Genomic DNA, 21989 nt, shown 5'->3' with positions numbered 1-21989 from the left:
GGTCCACAAATACACCCAGAGCCATACCATATATACTTCAGTCCTTCATTAATTGCCTAATCTTAGTTGAAGAGGGGAACGAAACATTTCTTATAAGAGTGTGAAAACTTCTCCTTACGACCTTAACAAACGCGTTTTAAAATTGTGAGACTGATAGAGATACGTAAAGCAGACAATACTTACCAACAGTAAAATTGGACTTTTAATTATTTACTTTCAACCTACCATAAATTAAAAAAAAAATGTAGAAGACTTTGGCCTAAAAGAATTGGAAGTCAACATAAAAATTAACAATTAAAATATTCCCACCACGTATTAACCAAAACGTCTTATCTATTAAAGTCAACCAAAACAGTATTGATTTAATAAAACTTTTCAATTATTTTTAGTGCTTACAATCTCATTAATTATTTTACTTAAAAAAATAAAAAAGTATTCACACGACAGAACTCGACCAACCCAAACTACTTAGCTCACGTCATAAAGGTTAGATTATGAGATTTTAGTTATTAATGTAATATGTAACGTAGACAAGTATGATTTTTTTAAAAATAATAATATTTTTTTTTATAATTCAACTCAACTCGAAAATAGAGGGTCGGGTTGAACTACGAACTCTATTGAGATTGTTTGAGTCATCGACCCAACCAACCTAAAATTTTTGGGTGGATTTAAAAGATATTTCCAATCCAACCTACCGAACACGTGAACACTCCTACCACAAAAAGCTAATTAAACCTTAATTTTAACATTATGCTAAATAATTACCAAATATATATATTGAATGATTTTTAGCCTTAAATTTATTATAATTAACTACCAAACCCAATTGACAAATCTACCCTTCGTGTAATTTACAAAATGACCCCTTGAATACCCAAATAATAACAAAGGATGCCACGACAGTCCTTCCTATATAGCTTCCCATCTCTGTTAAAAGAAACGCCGAAAACGTGCGGTTGTTCTTGGCGGTTGAAATTCTCGCGCCGTACTGAGGGCAAATTCGTAATTCAACTCCATTTTCAGACACGCAGAGAAAAGAGAAAGAGAACAAAGAAAAAGAAGAAAAAGAAAACAAAACTCGAAAATCAAAATCCATGGAGGTTTTGCGCCGAACCATGGCAACGACTGAGCCAAATCCAGAGCTCGCTCCTTTTTGTCTTTAATGGTGTGAATACGGCTTCGTTTCTGTCCAATGCGTGATCGTTACGTCGTTTTCATTGCCCTAGGCCTCTTCTTCAATCTATAGTTGAGATTTGATTCCATACTTTTTCCTTTTTGCTTGCGACGTCTTCAGCCTTTTGATTCACTACGGATTTTGCATTTTTGCAGGTTTGACTTGCTGTTTCTCTATTTTTTTGTGTATCCACATTTTGTTGTGTTGTTGTTATAATTTTTGGCGTTGATTTGATGCAATGACGTTCCGTCAATCGCTTTCTTCGTTTGTTTATTGTTTGATCGTGATAGCCGCTCTTCCGATTTTTTTATTTTTTAATTGTACATCTGAGTGAGGGTTTATCTTCTTTAAATTAGCATAGATGCAATCATGGAAATTGGTTTACTACGGACAGGAATGGCGGAGGTTGCGAAATTGCTGTACATAGTTGTGGTGGATGAGGGAGAAAAGCTAGAGAAGGAGAAAGGATCTTTCAGGTACACTCGTCACGTTCTACAGAGTACTCTACAGCTTATGGGATGCAAACCGCGACATGCTTTCAAGGTATGCTTGTTTTCTTTTTTCAATCATACTTCCGGATTCCATGCGAAATCCTCTGGAAGATTTTCTAATGTTTTTTTTAGCAGTTCAATTTTCTATATTTTCTCATTTTAGTGGTTTGAGTTTTATGAAAAGCAGTTCATCTTCAATGGGCTTGTTCAGCTCTGTGATTGCAGCATTACCTGGGAATAATTTCGTATGAACTTGGAGTCTAGTTGTTACCATGATAATCCTGCGTTACATTGTTGTATAGATTAAGTAATGGGAATAAACTTTCTAATATGGCCTGCAAGGAAATGGGTGAGAAATTCAAACTGATGGTCACCCAAATCTAATATTCTTGTTTGATCATTGAGATTGTCTGATAATAAACATGTTTCTGATAGAACATAAGATTGAAGTATCTTAGGTCAGCTTCCTATCAGTTTCACGGCTTAGAGATAATAGATTGTGAATGCCCATTCACCCATTATACCTTTGTCTGGTTTTTTCTTTTGATTTTCTCTACCTTTTTTTCACTCCTTGAGCAAATCTTTTTCTTTATTTGCGGTCAAGATGTTGGGTGGATTGGCAATTGGCGTTTCCTTAATTTCCTTTCTTGTTATGTTTTTTCTGTTTTTTCTACAGTCGTTACCTTTTGTTGTTTCCATTTGAAAGCCATACATCCTTCACACAAATCGAATGAAATTTCTGCTGAAAGAGTTTGATTTTTTCTGAATGTGTTCTTCTGTGGTCAGATAAGCAAATGGGTATTTGAATTGATAAGAAAGGAAGCTTCGACTGATGTTTTTCTCCCTGAAGAGAGTGACATATTGGGATTGGTTTCTTTGGTTGGACAAGGACAAAGTGAAAAAGATACTGATTATTACCATAATTGTTTTGATGGAAATGAGATTTTCGAAAATTTGGGTTCAAGAGAAGGTGATAATAGCAAGAATATTCCATTCGAGCTATATAAAAAAAGCAGGACTGCTGTTGTTAAAAGAGAAACTTTCCTAGATGTTATTTGTGATTCTCTGGCCAAGTACAAGTACGTCGGTCCCAACCAGAGGGCAGACCTGATCTTGGCATGCAGGTACTTAAAACATCTCATTTTTTAGGTAATGTTTCTAAAAGATGGAATTTATGACGCGAATTATATTTATGTATTGCTGTAAACATATTAATGTGGTTAGAAATTGGTTATAGTTATAGAAACTTTACATATTTGTGCATATTCTCTCGTGAGGTGTTGAGATAACATTTTTTTTTTCATTTGTCATGCATTTGAACATTTTCATGGACGATATAGCTGCATGTACTTCAGCTTGTTTGATAGAATTGTATCTCTGATTGAATCTAACAAGGATGAATCTTCTCCAATAAATGGTCTAAGAATATGTGGGGTGATTAAGTTTTCTGCAATGTGCCTTCATAATCAGAAATGTCCCGGCTGCTACCACAGATATGGACCTGGTTATTTCTTCCCTTTTCAACTAGATTCTTGTAGCTTTATCATTTTCTCAACTTTTAAGTCATCAAAGCCATATTTGCTTTCTGACAATATTAGTTGACAACAGAATGAATGTTTTGTTATGCTGTATCTTTGTTCAATTATTTCATCCTCTTTCTGTGTGGTGCATATTGCATTACATATATCCTTTATTTTAAATTTTCTCACTGCAGAATTCGAGAAAGGAAGGAGTCTGTAACTGTGCTGTTATGTGGTACTAGCGGCTGTGGCAAATCCACTTTGTCAGCGCTGCTGGTAACGTTTTGTTTTCCTGACATCTGTCTTTATACCCCCAGGATAGTTGAACTTATTAAAGGGGTCCTTGGTTAATGTCTTATATTGCAATGTGGCCATTTCAAATTTGTGACATTTGTTGCTTGCTAAAACTTCTGGAACTTGAGCATTCTGCATTTCCCATTATAGGGTAGTAGGTTGGGAATTACAACGGTGATTTCGACCGACTCTATACGGCACATGATGAGGAGCTTTGTGGATGAGAAACAAAATCCTCTGCTCTGGTCATCAACCTACCATGCTGGGGAATTTTTGGATCCTGTGGCTGTAGCTGAATCTAAGGCTAGGAAGAAAGCAAAAAAATTAGCTGGAATTTCACACAAACACATGAAGGATGAAACTTCTGATGGTTTGATTACCATAAACTCAGACAACCAATTAATAGGGTCAGCGAAAGTACTGAACAATTTGGAATTAATCAGTCCAAAGCAGATGGCTATTGAAGGATTTAAAGCCCAGAGTGAGATGGTGATAGATAGTCTTGATCGTCTTATTACTGCATGGGAAGAGCGGAAAGAGTCAGTAATTGTTGAGGGAGTTCACTTAAGCTTGAGTTTTGTGGTATGGTGTCTATATATATATCTGACTTGTTTATCTCTTCCATATCACAACTGAAGTCTTTACATCCACATTCTTTACCAAAAAATAATTATATTACTTATCTGCAGATGGGACTAATGAAAAAGCACCCGTCAATTATACCATTCATGATCTACATAGTGAATGAGGAAAAACACTTGGAACGATTTGCAGTACGTGCCAAGTATATGACACTGGACCCAGCAAAAAACAAGTATGTGAAGTATATTCGAAATATCAGAACAATTCAGGACTATCTCTGCAAGCGGGCTGACAAGCATCTTGTCCCAAAAATAAACAACACCAATGTTGATAAGAGTGTTGCTGCCATTCAAGCAACATTGTTCAGCTGTCTTCGGAGGCGTGAAGCTGGGGAGCAGCTTTATGATTCCTCGAGAAATACTGTTAGTGTAGTCGATGAGGAGTACAGAAATCAGTGTGTAGCATATTCATTGAGTTCCAAGGGTATGTTTCAGATGATCCAAAGGAAAGGTTCTAAGCATTTGATGGCTCTGGTTAATACGGACGGATCGGTGGCAAAGGCTTGGCCTGTTGATTCAGTTGATAGCAATGGGAAACCTCTCCTGGGTCTCAAGGCAGATGATAGTACAGGGAATTTGATGTTTGGATCACTTCAGATTGGTAAGGTTGAACCAGTTAATCTTCAATTTGGTCTTTATGGCATCAGTGCTTGGCCAAGTAGTGGTGGCCCTAGTCATGCTGGTAGCGTTGACGAGTCGAGGGCTGAAGGGACTGATACTGGTAGTAGATATTTTTCATCTTGCTGCAGTTCTCCCAGGATTTTAGATGGCCCTTCAAAGGAGGTAAATTTTATAATGTCAATTTTCTTAGTGACATTCAATTACTAATTTTTGGTCCTTAATAGCACGTTGATAATATCTTAATGCATAAATTAATATTTTTCTATAGCTCAAGGAGGATATTTCAGTTCATGGTAGTGACGAAGAGGTTGATGATCCACCAGAGTCCGGCAGTGATGAAGATTTTAGTGATGATGGTGGCAAGATGATTCATGAAGAGGTTGTTCAGCTCGAGTTCTCTTTTAAGAATCATACGGTCACATGGAACAATGATTTATGTCCTAATTCTTATTTGGCGATTGATCTACTCTACATTAATTAGTGCCTTTTTCTTTTCATCCAATGCAAGATTATAGAATATTATTTAGCCTTGAAATAGAATTAGAGTACTAGCCTTAAAATAGAAGTAAATCATCCAATCCTCTTCTTTTAAGTCAACAGGACTTTTTATTACAGCCAAGGCAGTACAAGAGTTTCTTCTTCTTCTTCTTCTTACTTTTTATTTTATTTTAAATAATGCAGATAGGATCAGTTGATGAGGAGTCTTCAAAATCAGATGAAGAGTATGATGATCTGGCGTTGCAGGACATCCTAGATAATGGCTACCAATCAGATGAAGACAACGAGGAGATTAAAAAAAATTGTGAAGATGGTTTTAGGTATCAATTTAGACACAAAAAAGGACTCAAGTATAACCAAAACCTGGAACCGTTCCAACAGAGTAAGAAGGGGACATTTGAGCCCCTCCCCTCTTATATCTATGCATACAGAGAAGAATGAAAGCAGTTTGCTGACTTATTCTCCCAAGCCATTCCAGACTTGTGCAAGAATTGGTTAGCTGCTGATGTTCACAAATACAACCTGGAGCTCCAGGTAGCTAATTTCTTTCCCTGTCTTGATTTCTCTCTGTGTTTTTCCCTCTCTCTCTCTCTCTCTCTTTTTTTTTTTTTTTTTTTTTTTTTTTTTGATATATCAAGTAATTCCAATATTTTTCCATGTGTAAATAATGTTTTCTTGGATTTGTAGCATTTCGATATGAAAAATGGCTTATGCCTTTAGTTTGTCTAGTTAGAATCTTTCCACATGGACTAAAAAAGTTGGAGTTTTGCTAATCTTACCAATGAAGTTCCAAACTCTTCTCTGGGAGGCTAATAAATTGTAAAGATATTAGTATCAGGTCTGCTTATGTCGCAGTGTTATTTGCACAAACAATATTACAATGTACAAAATTCTTAGCAGAGTACTTTTTTTTTTTTTTTTTTTTTTTTATAAGAATTAGCATATTTCAGGAATTTAGTTAAATAATTTAAATTTCACAAAATGATGGGTGTATCTAGTATCTTCTCTCTAGACCACCTGTGAGATCCCACATTGGTTGGGGAGTAGAACGAAACATTCTTTATAAGGGTGTAGAAATCTCTCCTTAGTAGATGCATTTTAATACCTCGAGGGAAAGTCTGAAAGGAAATCTCAAAGAGAACAGTATTTGCTAGCAGTGGGCTTGGGTCGTTACAGAAACGGTAACTTTACTTAATCTTAGGATTAGAAGCCATCTATAACATATGAAAAATGTAGCTTTACTTAATCTTAGGATTAGAAGGCATCTAATTACATCTGGAAAATGGAAAAGTTGAAGGGAATCTGGAAAAGAAGCTTAAGAACATCAGTCTTCCATGATCTTTGCCTTGTACATTAGGAACATCCAAATTTTAGGGAGAGTTTCATCTATAAGTTTGGCTTCCATGCCTTCCCATCTAGTTAATATGTTGATAACATCGAAAACTTCAAGACCTTTATGATGAATACTCTTTTGTTTCCTTACTTATACTTTATATAGGAATTTTAAAACATTTCAGCTACCTATCCTAGCTTTGATGGTTGTATTTCTTTAGTTCTTAGACTTCGGAAAAATTCAACTATAGAGGTTTGAATTAAGATTTTATATAACCTCTAATGATGACATTATTAATTAAATAATGATATGACATTGATTGATTGAATGCGTTTTAGTTGCTTCCAAAAGAATCTAGGTTGTAGATGCCTTTATTATTCAACATGTTGACTACATTGTGGTATGATTTATGCTATAATTTTATTGTAGTCTTTTTTCTTAAGTCAATATCCAATGATGAAGGTTAGATTTCTACATTTGACAATATTATCAAGTAAATTATTAGACAACTTTTTATTACTTTTAAATTCTTATTTGAAAGAATTATGAGACAACTTTTATTTTGAAAAATCTTAGTTGCTATAAAGTTTAGATTGAATAATGATGGTAACGACAAATTGGAAGATATGATAAAAGTTATGGAAATTCAAGAGTAATCAATTAGGGAAGGAATTTAGAGAGACATAGGACGAAGGCGTCACACTAATTGCATTAATTAAGGATCAAATATGAGTTGAAAATCCAAAGAATACTTTTTTTATTAACTTTTTGTTGCTTAATTGTTTCTTAATGATTCGAGTCGTGATTTTGACGGGATCTAGCATATGGATTTGATATATTTATTTTTGTGTAACGATTTGATTTTTTAGACTTAGATTGATTAGGTTCATTACTAAATCAATCTTGATATATTTGTAAATTCATCATATATATATATTTTGAAACTTTAAAAAAGCAAAAGTGTAAAAGCTAATATAGAAATTAGGTTAAATTTGACTCTTTTGACAGATTTAGTAACAGTCTCACTCATTCATGTTATATGTCTTTATCTAAAAATAAAAAATAAAAAAAAGAAAAAAAACTTTGGAAAAAAACTTTGGAAAATGGAACGATGGAAAATATCACATAAGTACTATTTTTTAGACTTTCAACAATGGAATTCCACCTTATTACTTACTAGAAGAGAGAAATTATTTTATTATTGGATTATAGGCAAATAGTTCATTAGAGAAGGAATGATACTTTAGGTGAACTTTGTAATTATAAGATTAAATTTAAAAAAGCAAAAGTGTAAGAGTGAATATAGAAATTAGGTTAAATTTGACTCTTTTGACGGATTCAGTAAATAGTTTCACTCGCTCCTATTATGTCTTATTCATATTACATGTTGAGTACTAATTTTGAGACTTCAACAATGGAATTCCACTTTATCACTTACGAAAGGAGAGATAGATTATAAGCAAATAGTTCATCGGAGAATCAATGATATTAAGGTAAAAGATGTAATTATAGGGGTAAAATGGATTTTTGACCCAATTGTAATTACAAACAATTCGTGTAATTACAAACAATTCGTGAGGATTGACTTGCAAGTAATAAGTATATCTGTGAACTCAACTTGTTCAGTAGGACATAATATTTCAACTATATGTCTAATAGTTAATAATAAAAATTGATTGATTAAACCGTTTAAATTAATTAATTTTGCATATTATAACTCATAATTGGTAGGTTTGTAAAATTCACTTGCCAACTAATAATAACACTAAAATGACAATTGAATGGAAAGAAAAGATTTGAAATGAATTAATTTTAAACTTGAAGGTTCAAATTTTAATTTAATATATTACATTATATAAAATAAAAGATCAACTATATTTATTCTATTTGATATATTAAAAATGGAAATAATTAATATATTATACGTTAAATAAAAATATATATTTAAAATTTGTATAAGATTCAACATCGGAGATAAATATAATATTTAAATCATATATTTTAATATATGATATATTAAAATATTTTATTTTGAAAAAGATTCTAGTCCATGTAAATAATATCTTTTAAGTTGATCAAATTACGTAAATAAATAGAGACTACTAATAGTCTCGGGAATAACTTCAAGATCAACTTCAATGAACTATGTCGTAATAAGCTTGGTATAGATTTGAAGCTCGCTTTGAGTCTTTAATCGAAACGAGGACTGGGCATGAAAAAACTCGATCAACATCCTTCTCTGCTTATGATCCACGGCATCAAACCGTTGAAATTGATGATAATATACACTCGACTCAATCTAGAAAATGGATAAAATCTAAGTTGAATCTAATATTTTCCTACCTTTGTTTCAAATGCAAAAAATAAATTAATTTAATATATTTAGTAGATCGATAATTATTAATAGTTTTAATAATTTGAATTTTATCCACCAAATTATGTGTACCAATTTTAATTCTAAATTTTTTATTCATTAAACTTAAACTAAAAAATATATATATTATTTTTAGAAAAAAAATATATATAATTCAAAAAAATAATTTAAAATTGATAGCTTTAGCTTTAGATGTGATTAATGTTGATAGCAATATAACAAATAAAAAAATATGAAATTATTTAGCTGTATATATTTATTTGGTAATTTGTTATTTTTATTTAAAAAAACAAAAGGTTCACACGTGTCTGTTGACTCTTATTTAGGTAACCTCGCACAAAAAATAATAATAATAATAAATAATAATTAATTAATTAATTAATAATTAATTAAAATTTAAATTTAAATTAAAAAAAAAAAAAAAAAAATCCTTTTGGTACCAATTTTTTTGGACGTTTTTTTAATTTAATTTTCGTTGTTTTTTACTTAAAAAAGTTGTTTACATCTTTTATCTTTCCAATTAAGAAAACATTTGAAAAAATAAAATTAAAAAACAATATTATATTCTTTAAAAAAAATTTAAAACTTGTTTAAATTAATATATATATATATATATATATATATATATATAAAATATTAGTAATGTTTATAAATTAATTTTAAAATTCTAATTTCCTAAAAGAAATTCAATTATTTATCGGTTAAGATTTTCAATTATGTCGAAGATAAAAGACATTAATTATATTTCTAAAAAATTACTTACTAGCAACTACTATCAAGTTGATCGATGACCGTTAGGTTAAACAACAACGACAAGCTTCATAAAGAGATATATGAATGTGCGAGGAGGAAAGTTTAAGAATTTACCCGATATGAGATATCACAATGTTCGAGAAATCTTAGAGGAGAGAGAACTCACCGAGGTGCTCGCGACGGAGCAATTGGTGACACGTGTAAAGAAGACAAACGTGGTAAGAGACTAAATGAAGTTGCACAAACTAGATGACAACTTTGAAATAGATTGGATACGGATAGTAACTGCCATTGTGATTGGCGAATAGCACAATACGGAGAGAGAGAGAACTTGAGGGAGTCAGAAGTAACGACAAACTGGACGAGGTTACGACTCTCGAGATTCGAATATTATTGTTTTAACCTAACCGTAGTTGACTTGACTTAGTCAACCCTTTAATTCATCCGTTATGATTCAATTTTTCTACAACCTTAATTTGACGAGTCCTATGAATCTAATCAACATAAACCAACCTAAATTAAATGAAACAAAATCCGAAAAGTAAAGAAAAAAATATAAAGTATTCTAACCTGAAATTTGTTCGTTACATATATCGATGCAAAATAAATAAAAAATTAAGTACATTTGTAGTTCAAAAATATAATATTGATTCGAGCTCGTAGTGCAGTCACATTCATACAACACGATATCCGATAGGATCTAATAGACATTGTTGGTACACATTTTTATGTGTATATGTGATATTGATATTATAAATTTCGAAATAATACAACATTTTCTATAGTTTAATTATTTTAATTAAAAGGGTTTTAATTAATTATTATAAATTTCACGAAAAAGTTGGGAGCGTCACATGCCACACAACCTCTTTTCGTTCTAAAATATTTAGAATGTTTGAATTTTAAGATATATATATATATTTCTAATTTGATCCGTTTAACTTTATCCATTTGTAGTTCGTTCGGTGTACACGGGTTGAGGTGGGTTGAATTTAATTTTTTCGACCAACTTGAAATTTCGAGTTGGTTTGATTGATGACCTGAACAACTCAAATAAAGTTCACGACCCTAACTCGACCCTCTATTTTCAAGTTTGGTGGGTTGTCAGTTTGTTTTTTTAGTTATTAAAAAAATTATATTTATCCGTTGTAATTAAAAAAATTATATTTATCTGGGTTCGTTGTCAGTTTGCTTTTTTTAGTTATTTAAAAAATTATATTAATTATATAATAACTAAAATCTCATAAATTCAAATATCAAATATATCACTAATATGTGTTAAAATGATCAAATATTTTTAATATTCATAATAATCTTAAAAGGCAGGTAGGATTGAGTTGGGTTGGTCTGTAACCCTATTTTCAAATTGGTCAGGTATCCACTCACAAACATTCAACCCAACTCAAGTCGCAAAAAGAAAAAAAATTCTAAAATGGGTTGGCTTGAATGGTTTAGGTTGGTCGAGTTATCGAGTCATATGAACATAACTCCATGTTTAATGGGAGATTGAATTATTGATATTTGAAATAAAAATCACTGACTTATATTAATTGAGTTGATCATAACTCAATTACCCGTTTAAGATTAGATCGGTCTAATGCAAATTTCAACGTATTTTACTTTTATAGAGTTCGGGTTTAGGCCGAGTTTGAACCTTTGCAATTTTATAGTCGGATAGGACTGAACGAACATGGAATTTAAATATTTTGAAAAATAAAATTGTTCACAAATATAAAATAAAAAAAAATAATAATGGTCAATACGAGGATTGCGCCACTAAAAGAATAAATAAATAAATAAATAAATAAATAAATTATTAAAAATAATAATAAATAAATAAATAAATAACAAAACAATTAGGGTTTTTAAGGAATATGAGCAAGATACAGCTAAGCAAAGTTGTGACCTGTCGCATTTGAAAAAAAAAAAGAAAAAAAAAAGAATTAAAGAGCCAATAAAAATAAGCGTAGGTGCCACGTCAGCATACCAAAACGTGTATATATATTGACTCCTCCTTCAGTCATCTTCATCCTACACTGTTCCCTCTTCCTCTCTCTCTCTCTTTCAATCCCTTTTTTTCTCTCTCCTCTTTCTCTCTCTAAGCGTTTGTAGAGAGAGAGAGGGAGAGATTCATTCGTTTTTTTTTTTTTTTTTTTAAAATTTTTCTGTTCTATTGATGCCCAAAAAAGAAGGTTTCTTCTTCATCAACCTCTGATTTTTCTGCAAAAATTTTAATTTCAGTATTTATTTTGGGAAAATTTGATTCTTTGTATCAGATTTATTGGAAAAAAAAAAAGATTTGAAGCATTTGATTGTTGTTGTTCTTGTGAACAAAAATGGTGGAATTTAGGTTTTATTGCTCAAATCCATTAAAAAAAAAAAAAAAAAAAAAAAAAATTAGAGCTTTACAAGAAAGGTTAGATTTTTGTTGATGGGTTTTCATCATTTTCAAAAGGGTATTCCTTAAAAAAGAGAAAGAGGGAGAGATTTGTGAAGGAAAGTGCATGAAGGAGAGGTTGGCAGTGGTTGTTTGCAGGCGTGGCATCTTCAAGATTCACATGCAAAAAGCTCTCTCTTTCAAGGAGGGCATAGCATAGCTTGAGAATCTTGATGATGCTGCATCAGCAATCAAACCACTATGTGATATCTGTTCTTCAAAAGGGGTGATATCTGTTCTTCAGAAAGGTGATATCTGTTCTTCAAAAAGGGTAAAAAATTTGATGTCTTGTTGTTGATGAATCTTATGCATTTTGATGTTGTTTTGGTTTGATTGAGAGATTGGTAAGGCAGAATTTGTCATTTTCAACCTCTTTCAATTGCCATATCACAACTCTATCTCCTTTGGTGGACCATCATAACTAATCAACTTGCTCTAACTTCAAAATCTTTCTCTTTCTCTTTCTTTCTCTCTCATCTACTAAACAAAACCAGTGGCCATTAATGGCATACAAAGCTTAGCCAATGAACTTCCTTTTATTAGCTCACTGCCAAAAAAAAAAAAAAACCACTCACTCTTGAGGGTTTCTGTGTATTTGAGAAGTTGCTATCATTTTTTATGGCTTTTGTTCATATTATAACGAATGTTGTTGGGGATTTTTAGGAGGGAGTTTGTGAGATTGTGGAGTGGTTCTAGAGAGGAATAGGGGAATGAAACATTGTTGATATGAGTGTGGAAATCTGTCCTTAGTAGACTGTTTTAAAATTGGGGCGGTGATATGTAATGGGGTAATATGGACAATTTTTGTTTGTGGTGGGTTTGTGCTGTTATAAATGGTGTCTCAGCTAGATATTGGGTGGTATGACAGGGTGGATTGTGAGAGCCCACATTGATTGGAGGGGGAATGAAACATTCCTTATAAGAGTGTGGAAAACTCTCTTTATTGCGTTTTAAAATCGTGAGGCTAACAGCGATATTTGTTAACGATGGGCTTAAGCTGTTACAAATGGTATCATAGCTAGATACCAGGCGTCATGCCAGCGAGGATGTTGGGCCCTCAAGGGGGTGGATTGTGAGATCCCACGTTGGTTGGGGAGGGGAATGAAACATTCCTTATAAAGCCAGATACCAGGTGGTATGCCAGCGAGGACGTTGGGCCCTCAAGTGGGAATGAAACATTCCTTATAAGGCCAGATACCAGGTGGTATGCCAGCGAGGACGTTGGGCCCTCAAGGGGGGAATGAAACATTCCTTATAAGGCCAGATACCAGGTGGTATGCCAGCGAGGACGTTGGGTCCTCAAGGGGGGAATGAAACATTCCTTATAAGGCCAGATACCAGGTGGTATGCCAGCGAGGACGTTGGGCCCTCAAGGGGGGAATGAAACATTCCTTATAAGGCCAGATACCAGGTGGTATGCCAGCGAGGACGTTGGGCCCTCAAGGGGGGAATGAAACATTCCTTATAAGGCTAGATACTAGGTGGTATGCCAGCGAGGACGTTAGGCCCTCAGGGGGGAATGAAACATTCCTTATAAGGCCAGATACCAGGTGGTATGTCAGCGAGGACGTTGTGCCCTCAAGGGAGGAATGAAACATTCCTTATAAGGCCAGATACCAGGTTGTATGCCAACGAGGAGGGGGTGGATTGTGAGATCCCACACTGGGGAAGAGAATGAAACATTTCTTATAAGACCAGATACTAGGCGGTATGCCAACGAGGACGTAGGGCCCTCAAGGAGGGTGGATTGTGAGATCCCACATTGGTTGGGGGAGGGGAATGAAACATTCCTTATAAGGCTAGATACCAGGTGGTATGCCAACGAATCGTGATGCTGACGATGAAATGTAACGGGCCAAAACAGACAATATTTAGTTGTGGGTTTGGACTGTTACAAATGGTATCAGAGCCAGACACTGGGCGGTATGCCAGCGAGGACACTAGGCCCTCAAGTGGGGTGGATTGTAAGATCCCACACCAATTGGAGAGGGAACGAAACATTCTTTATAAGGATATAGAAACTTCTCCCTCATAGAGGTGTTTTAAAACTGTGAGGTTGACGACGATACGTAATGGGGTTCGTGGGACTTACATAGTCCCACGAATATTCAAAATGAATATTATCCTACTTTTTACAGAGTGTCGTGGTTTCCAACGCCCTATTTCAAAGGTAACCTAGAATTCTTTTTAAATAAATTCCATTTTCTATTTCCCATATGGGATATTTGGATCTTTAGAAAAGAATATCTTTGAGTTCTACCTATTCTTGTTGCACTTAATTTTTTTAGAGATTTTTTAACCATAGTTTTTGTTTTGATTCCCATATTTGCTGTCATTTTGTCCTAGCTTTCAACAATATTATGACATGTGCTGGAATTCTCTTTTTTTTTTCTTCTCTTTGGTCCGTCGAGCTACGTTGAAGTCAACTTTGTTCCGACAAACATCGACAAACTTAATCATTGACTTAATTGTCGAATTTACTTCAAAAACTTTACAAAATCCAAAATTTAGTATATTATTGTCGTAATGTTAATTATTACGACGAAAGTCAATTAATATAATCTAACATTTAAACCCGTAACTAAATAACTTCAGGTTTAAATTTTGGACTATATTGATTCACTTTCATCATAATAATTAACGTTACGACAATAACTTAGTATAGTCGTTACAAACTAAATCATAATATTTCTTTTAGAAGGAAATAAATAACGTCTATTTGAAGCTAATCATAAGCTTCAATTTTGTCTCGTAAATTTACGTTCGACAGTTGAGTTTGTCGGTACACAACGGCTCGAGAATTTAGTATTTTGTGAATAGAAAAAGAAAAAAAAATTGATGGAATATAGTGTAAGAAATGCACTAGATGGCAGAGGTTAGTGTTAGCTGGTTTATATGTTTTTTGATCCGTACGATATAAAGATGTCCTTTGCTAAGATTCCCATGTCTTGTCTTGTCTTGTTGGTTTCACCAATATATGTAACTATATAATATATATATATATATATATATATATATATATATATATATATATATATAATCATATAATTCACCTTACCTAACACATCTTGTGTTTTTGTGCTTTTATTTAGAAATATTTTTCCATTCTTTCTATATTTGCTATAAGATTTATCATTTCGATGTAATTTGTGATCTAAACGATGACGACTAGATTGCCTGGTGTGACATTATAACGACCGATGCAGTGAAAGTGAGTGGCTCGTTACATAAAATTATAGCTCTGTATTTGAAGCGGTGAAATATTTCTTATAAATTTTATTTTATTATAAACTTTTTTCGTTAAAGCGTTTATTTCTTCATTCAAATATTATTTGATGAGTTGATACTAAGAGATCAGACGTTCGAATATTTCGCTATCAACTAAGGTTAGCCCAAACATTTGAAGAATTTGGGCCTTTAAAGGTTCAAGATCAAAGCCCAACTTAAGGTTGAATTAGAGGCCCACCTTTCAAAAATATTAAAAAATATTAAAAATGACGTAATAAATAAGGTAATTATATGGTGGAAAATTTAAATTTTGGAGATTATAGTAATTAATAATTATGCGGTTAACTAATAATTCCAAGGGAAATAAAGTGTCGGCAGGTCAACGTGGTCAACGGTTTTCATGCATGTTATTATAAAAATAATAAATAATAATAATAATATTCAAAGACTTATTATTATTATTATTATTATTAAATGCATTCAACGAAATCGCTGGCTGTCTGTTTCTAATTTGCCTCTCTTTTCAAATTAAAAAACAATATATTTTATATATAATAATTTATTTTAAAATATATCGTTTAATAAAAAAATTTATATTATTAAAACAAAAGCGTTACTATTATAGAATAATATTAAATATCATATTTTAAAATCATAATTTAATCAATTTTTTCTTTAAAAAAATATTCGAATGTGAACACAATTCAAATTTTCTCGTCGTCAATAATTTAATATTATTTTTATTTTTCATGGAATTCAAATCAATTATATCAATTTTGTTGACCTAAAAAATGGCTCGTAGGTCTCCTCTCATCGTTTTCCATGAAAACGAGTACAAATAGAACGTGATAGCTTCATAGGTTGGTTGCCATGGTTCGACTCTTTCCAGTGAAATGCGACGTGTTCGAATTTTAATCGTCTCGAGTAAAAAAAAAAAAAAAAAAAATCGGGAACAGTTTAAATACCTTCGAACTCTATTTTATTTTATTTTTATAAAGAACTCTCCCGACAGCTTCCATCTTAGTAGTTGGGTTTTGTGATGAGAGTGAGATCCTACCAAATATTTAATACGTCATTTATTCATTATTATATATATTTAATTTGATTTGATTTAATTTAATTTAAATTAAATGATTGTGCATATAATTGGATATGGTTAGTTTGAAAATGATATATCGTAATAGAATAAAATATTGGGAACTTATTAGGTCCAATTTTGAGTTTTATTAATTCAAATGTATATTTTGTGGCGTTAAAAATAAGTTCGGTTATTTTCATTCATTAATGAAGTTGAAATTATAATCCTCCATTATGATTGTGATCCCGTGTAACAACCTAAGCTCACTGTTAGCAGAAATTACCCGCTTTAGCCCGTTACGTACCGTCGTTAGCCTCATAATTTTAAAACGCGTTTGTTAGAGTTTTTTACACACCCCTATAAGAAATACTTGTTCCACTCTCCAACCGATGTTTGGTTCATCGCCTGATGTTTAACTATGATAGCACAGTCTGCTTTGACTTATTATGTATCGCCGACATTCTCACGGTTTTAAAACACGTTTGTTAGGGAAAAGTTTTTACATTCTTATAAAAAAAATGATTCGTTTCCCTCTACGACAGATGTCAGATCTCACATGATTTTCATTTTTATAAATTTTTTTCAACAACCTTTAGGAAACATGTAATAACGACTTTAGTTAAATTGGTAGTTGAATTATACAAACTACCCGACACAATTGTCTCTTTTATTTTTCAAAAAACAAAGAAGTTATCAAATAAATTAAAAAATATCCTTAAAAAATGCTGAAGACAGAATGGATAATGTTTTTTTTTTTATACAATAAATATGTCCAAAAGACTTGATGAGCTTATTATGCCAATCAATTTTAAGTATATTTCTCATTAAATTTATAAAAGTTTAAATACTATTTTTCTTTTTTATATATTTTTAAATGTTCAATTATTGTACTTTGGACGTTATTATAAAAATACCAGACTAAATATATTATTTATTCTCAATCAACCTCGGGATTTTAAATTCTGTTCTTTAGATTTGATACCCAAATTTACGTGTTAAAGACAAAATCTATTTAAGATAAAAGTGTCTAATAAGTTCATAAAGATGCAAACAGGCGTTACTCGTTGTACACAGTTTTGTTTCCTTTTTAGACGTCGTCAAAGCAATAATAGGGATTCATACAATTAGTGAAAGAAATGTGTGTAAAAAGAATTTTTGAAAGAAAAAAAAGGGTGCGTTCGAAGAGAAATCAGCGAAAATTTTGAAAAAAAAAATCGAAAGTGAAAGTTTGATTAGTATTGTTTGACTACAAAGATAGTTAGAACAAATTATATTAGAAAAACTCGTGTTGGTTTGTGAGGATGGTTTTCACTTTTGGAAGTAATTCAAGTAGGTAACATGTTCATGATACCGGGATGTCGAGGAATCAAATCAGGGTCTGAGTTCTAGACATCAAACTAAAACTTTGTCTTCGATCGATCTCTCTGTGCAACACAATATAGAAGTGCAATAGTTTCTTTCGGCATATTTCATATCGAAAAGTGGTCTATAGATTGCAACACAATAATACGATCCTTCCGTCACCCAAGAATATAAAGAGTGGTCTCAAAGTTCTTGGTCGGTGAAGATAAACTGTTAGGTGCTTTATTTTATTTTTTCATTGAGACAAAACCTAAACCTAATCTCTAAAGATAGTTGACCACGTGCTACTTTGAAATCCAAACGTGTTTTTTTTATAGCAATCCAAAGGGTTGGTTTACTTTTGGGCATACATCGTTTGATTTACTCTTCTTCTTTGGAGACGTCTTTCTAGGTTGACCTAGATTTAGACGCTCACGTTTGAGATACAAAAGAGAAATGAAACATTTTCATAACGGTTTGAGCATTGCTCGTATTTATTATATGTCACGTTAACGTTATATGATCAAACGATGTGAACAGAAGAAAATTGGAGTGTTTGAATGATATAAACATTAAAGTGACATATTGGTTGAACTTGTATCTCGATGCTCCTTTACTTCTTTGGATGACTTCATACCACAAAGCTCCCCGACATGTCGGCCAAGGAGGCCCGACCACAGCCGCCCAAACTTCAGCACGTCACAGTGTATACTCTCTTTTTTCCAAGGTCTACCAAAATGGCACTTCTAATTCTGCATGAAATATAAGAAAAATGCATCTTTAAACACTGTTTTTGGTCAATTTGCATCACCTTTTTTTACCCCTTTTGCTCTTCTACATGATTCGAATGCTTTTTGGAAATATATTCAAACGTTTTCCAATCAAACTGTTCGATGAAATGACTACTTGTGTTTCGATTCGCATTCGTTTGTGTCTCGAGTGTTTGTAGAACTTATGATAAACGTTTGTTTAGAACAATGAGTGCATTTTTGCAATTTTTCTCTCGTACACCCAACCGTGCAAAATTACGAATTTCATTCGGACTCATGTAAGTTGATTTGAATTTCAAAGGACAAAATCGAACTTTCATTAAAGATAAATTAGTGACATCATCTTAAACTAACCAGATAAGTGATTTTACTATCGGTATGGTTGGAAGTGTTGTATTATGCATGATGACATGTTACCAGTGGCTCTACACATGTCATATGTTTGATGTGTACTGTGTCTTACGATATGATATGTTTTATGACATAACATATTAGAAGGATATGTCAACGGATTAAAAACTTTAAAAATACTTTTACCGTTAATATATAGACAGAATCATTAGTATCAACAGTATTAATATGGGTATTTTTTTTAGAAAAACCTTACACGGATAGTCTTGATATAGGTTTTTTGGAACATCCTCCGTAGTCATACATGTATCAAATATTAAACAACGAATCTACCAAATACATGTATGGAGGTTTCTGCAAAAAAAAAAAAAAAAAAAAAAAAAACGTGCAACAACAAAGGTGTTCATAGGTTTGAGTTAACCCCACCGTCCTCGAACCTACGAACACCTTCGTTGTTTCTGTCTTTCTGTCTCTTCGGTTACCTTCTTTTAGTTTATTTTCACGTGGGTCCTCCAATTTTCCTATTTATATCAAATCCACCCCTTAACTTTTCCAAACAATCCCCCAAAATTCCAATATTTACATCTCTTCCCATTCTCACTCCCACTCAAAAAATGGCTCATTTTTTGGTTCTTCTCTTTGTGTTCTTCTCTTGCAGCTCTGCCCTGAATCCTCCCTCTCCTGGCTTCTCCCCAAGCAACCAAGTTCAATCCATTGGGTTCGATCACGGTTTTCGAAACCGATGGGGCTCTCAACACCAAAAAGTCGACCACGGAGCCTTAACTATCTGGCTCGATAGTTCATCAGGTATACACGATAACCTATCAACTTAAGCTTTTGATACCATTTTCTTTCTCGTTGATATCGATTATTATATATACAACAGGTAGCGGATTCAAATCTCTTCATCGATACAAATCTGGCTACTTCGGAGCCGCCATTAAACTTCATCCTGGCTACACCGCAGGAGTCATTACTTCCTTTTACGTAAGGTTTTACGTAACGATTGTAGCTTAGCTTAAACTTTTGAATTTAGAAGTAGTTTAATTATTTTTTTGATTCTTTTAGCTTTCGAACAATGAAGATTACCCGGGAAATCACGACGAGATCGACATTGAGTTCCTTGGAACGACGCCGGGTAAGCCATATGTTTTACAAACGAATGTGTTCATGAGAGGGAGCGGAGATGGAAATATCATAGGAAGGGAAATGAGGTTCCATCTTTGGTTCGACCCGACTCAAGATTTCCACAACTACGCCATTTTATGGACTCCAGAAGAAATCACGTATGTTCGTTACATATTTAGTCTATGTACTTTTAAATCGTTCATTAATTTTGTTGGTATGACATGATATATAGATTTTTAGTGGACGACGTACCGATTAGAAGGTACGTGAAGAAGAGCGAAGCAACATTTCCAATAAGGCCAATGTGGGTTTACGGGTCGATATGGGATGCGTCGTCGTGGGCGACGGAGGACGGAAAATACAAGGCTGACTATAGATACCAACCGTTTATTGGAAGGTATAACAACTTCAAGCTAGGTGGATGTGCGGTAGACGGGGCGGCGACGTGTCGTCGGGTGAGCAGCGGACCGGGTGGTCGGGGGCTGAGCCAGCAGCAGGAGAGGGCCATGGCGTGGGTGCAGAGAAATTACTTGATGTATAACTATTGCCATGATCCAAGGAGGGATCACACCTCAACTCCTGAGTGTTGATCCAAGAAAAGCTCACATTTTTATACTTATTATACAGAAAAAAGAAGAGTTGGGGGATTTGTGAGTGGTCAGGAAAGAGTTGTGTTAGGCCCTCCAAGTCCTTTTGTTTATGCTTTTCTATGATTGCTTGTGTTTGTTTTCTTCTTATCAATCATACTATCAATGGAATAAATGATATCATCGGTTTGATTCCGTGATAACGACCCAACTTCTAAAATAATATCATATCGAGTCCTTCGTCGTCTTTTGCATGAGCGGGATACCTTTAAGATCTTTATGATGTTTGAAATAATTAATAACCGAGGCTCTTAACCCAAATATACTTTTATTTAGAATTCAAAAAAAAAAAAAAAAAAAAAAAAACCATTTAAAATCAGGCAAATTAATGTGAAATAGTTGGGTGGGTCCGGGATGTTGATAAGGCAACCCTAATCCTCAGCACAACTATCTAAGCTTTTGTTGGAGCAAAAACCCTTGAATTAAAGTAATTAAGATCTCCTTGTACAAAATTATGATCAACCAATAGATGAGGATAGAATTACATTACCCCTCTCGATATCTAGGGCAAGATTTGGAAATCTTGTTCTAAATTGAGTAACTCCACAATCAAACTTGATTAAGGCTTGATTAAATGGCTCAGATGCAATTCTACCATAAGAATGACTTCAAACTTAGAAATGACACATATGTTGCTTGGATCGCTAAAGGAAACATCTCAATTTGAGATCTGAATTACATTCATCTACGAATTTGATTTTTACATAACATATTGGGGATATTTATAGTCTCCCAATAAAAGATGTTTCTGGCCGGGATTTAATCCCGATCCCTTTTAATCTCCAGAAAGACGAAGTCAAATTGACTATTTAACCATTACATAATTTATAAAATTAAAAATAATAATTTTCAACCAATGTTGTTGTGTTAAGTGCTAACTTGAACCCTATTGTTGACATATTTTTAATTTTATTGGCAATAGGTCCATTTGGAACACAGTGATTCTTATCAAGCCTTCTTTGTCCCCATATCGATGAAATTTTCTATTTATTTTTGTGGGGATTGGTTCCTTATATTTTCGTGCACCCTCGACCTATGTATAGGCTTAACACTCTTGTGTATGTGAACTACGAAAAGAAATAAGACATTAAGTGATTCTTATAGGTACATTTTTGTACCAACATATAATAAGAAATAATTTATGTCCATGCATGAAATCCCACGTAAAAATCACAGTTCTGTAAGATGATGCATGCAATATTTCCAAAATCATGACGTACATTTTCTATGAGACCAATATTCGTAAACATATTATTTCAGCTATAGTTTGTGACACATTTCAATTCCTAATATCATAGTTATATCAT

At 33.0% G+C, this 21989-nt stretch overlaps 1 protein-coding gene and 1 pseudogene across 2 annotated transcripts; both read left to right on the top strand.

Moving 5' to 3' along the window:
• The first annotated feature begins 1009 nt into the window (after window positions 1-1009).
• LOC111788050 (P-loop NTPase domain-containing protein LPA1 homolog 1-like) lies at window positions 1010-6079 on the top strand (annotated as a pseudogene). Its single transcript, XR_015419875.1, has 8 exons — window positions 1010-1332; window positions 1572-1720; window positions 2455-2792; window positions 3383-3464; window positions 3633-4064; window positions 4172-4906; window positions 5013-5123; window positions 5426-6079. The product of XR_015419875.1 is annotated as a P-loop NTPase domain-containing protein LPA1 homolog 1-like (transcript).
• A 13373-nt stretch (window positions 6080-19452) lies between these two features.
• Window positions 19453-20818, top strand: LOC111789383 (xyloglucan endotransglucosylase/hydrolase protein 31-like). Its single transcript, XM_023670141.2, has 4 exons — window positions 19453-19714; window positions 19794-19894; window positions 19976-20193; window positions 20268-20818. The coding sequence occupies exons 1-4, from the start codon at window positions 19522-19524 to the stop codon at window positions 20623-20625; spliced, it is 870 nt and encodes a 289-aa protein (XP_023525909.1). The 5' UTR covers window positions 19453-19521; the 3' UTR covers window positions 20626-20818.
• Window positions 20819-21989: the final 1171 nt, after the last annotated feature.

Source organism: Cucurbita pepo, chromosome 2 (assembly GCF_057944985.1).
Source record: "Cucurbita pepo subsp. pepo isolate OVF chromosome 2, ASM5794498v1, whole genome shotgun sequence".
In the NCBI taxonomy this organism is placed as follows: domain Eukaryota; kingdom Viridiplantae; phylum Streptophyta; class Magnoliopsida; order Cucurbitales; family Cucurbitaceae; genus Cucurbita; species Cucurbita pepo.
The sequence above is the reverse complement of the archived record's forward strand: the minus strand, read 5'-3'. Positions and strand labels throughout refer to the sequence as shown.

What these genes read in the sequence shown, in the direction of transcription:
- LOC111789383 (XM_023670141.2), top strand. Translation starts at nt 19,522, where the DNA reads ATGGCTCATTTTTTGGTTCTTCTCTTTGTGTTCTTCTCTTGCAGCTCT. An exon ending in CTGGCTCGATAGTTCATCAG is followed by an intron (nt 19,715 to 19,793) that starts GTATACACGATA and finishes TATATACAACAG; the next exon opens with GTAGCGGATTCAAATCTCTT. An exon ending in TGGACTCCAGAAGAAATCAC is followed by an intron (nt 20,194 to 20,267) that starts GTATGTTCGTTA and finishes CATGATATATAG; the next exon opens with ATTTTTAGTGGACGACGTAC.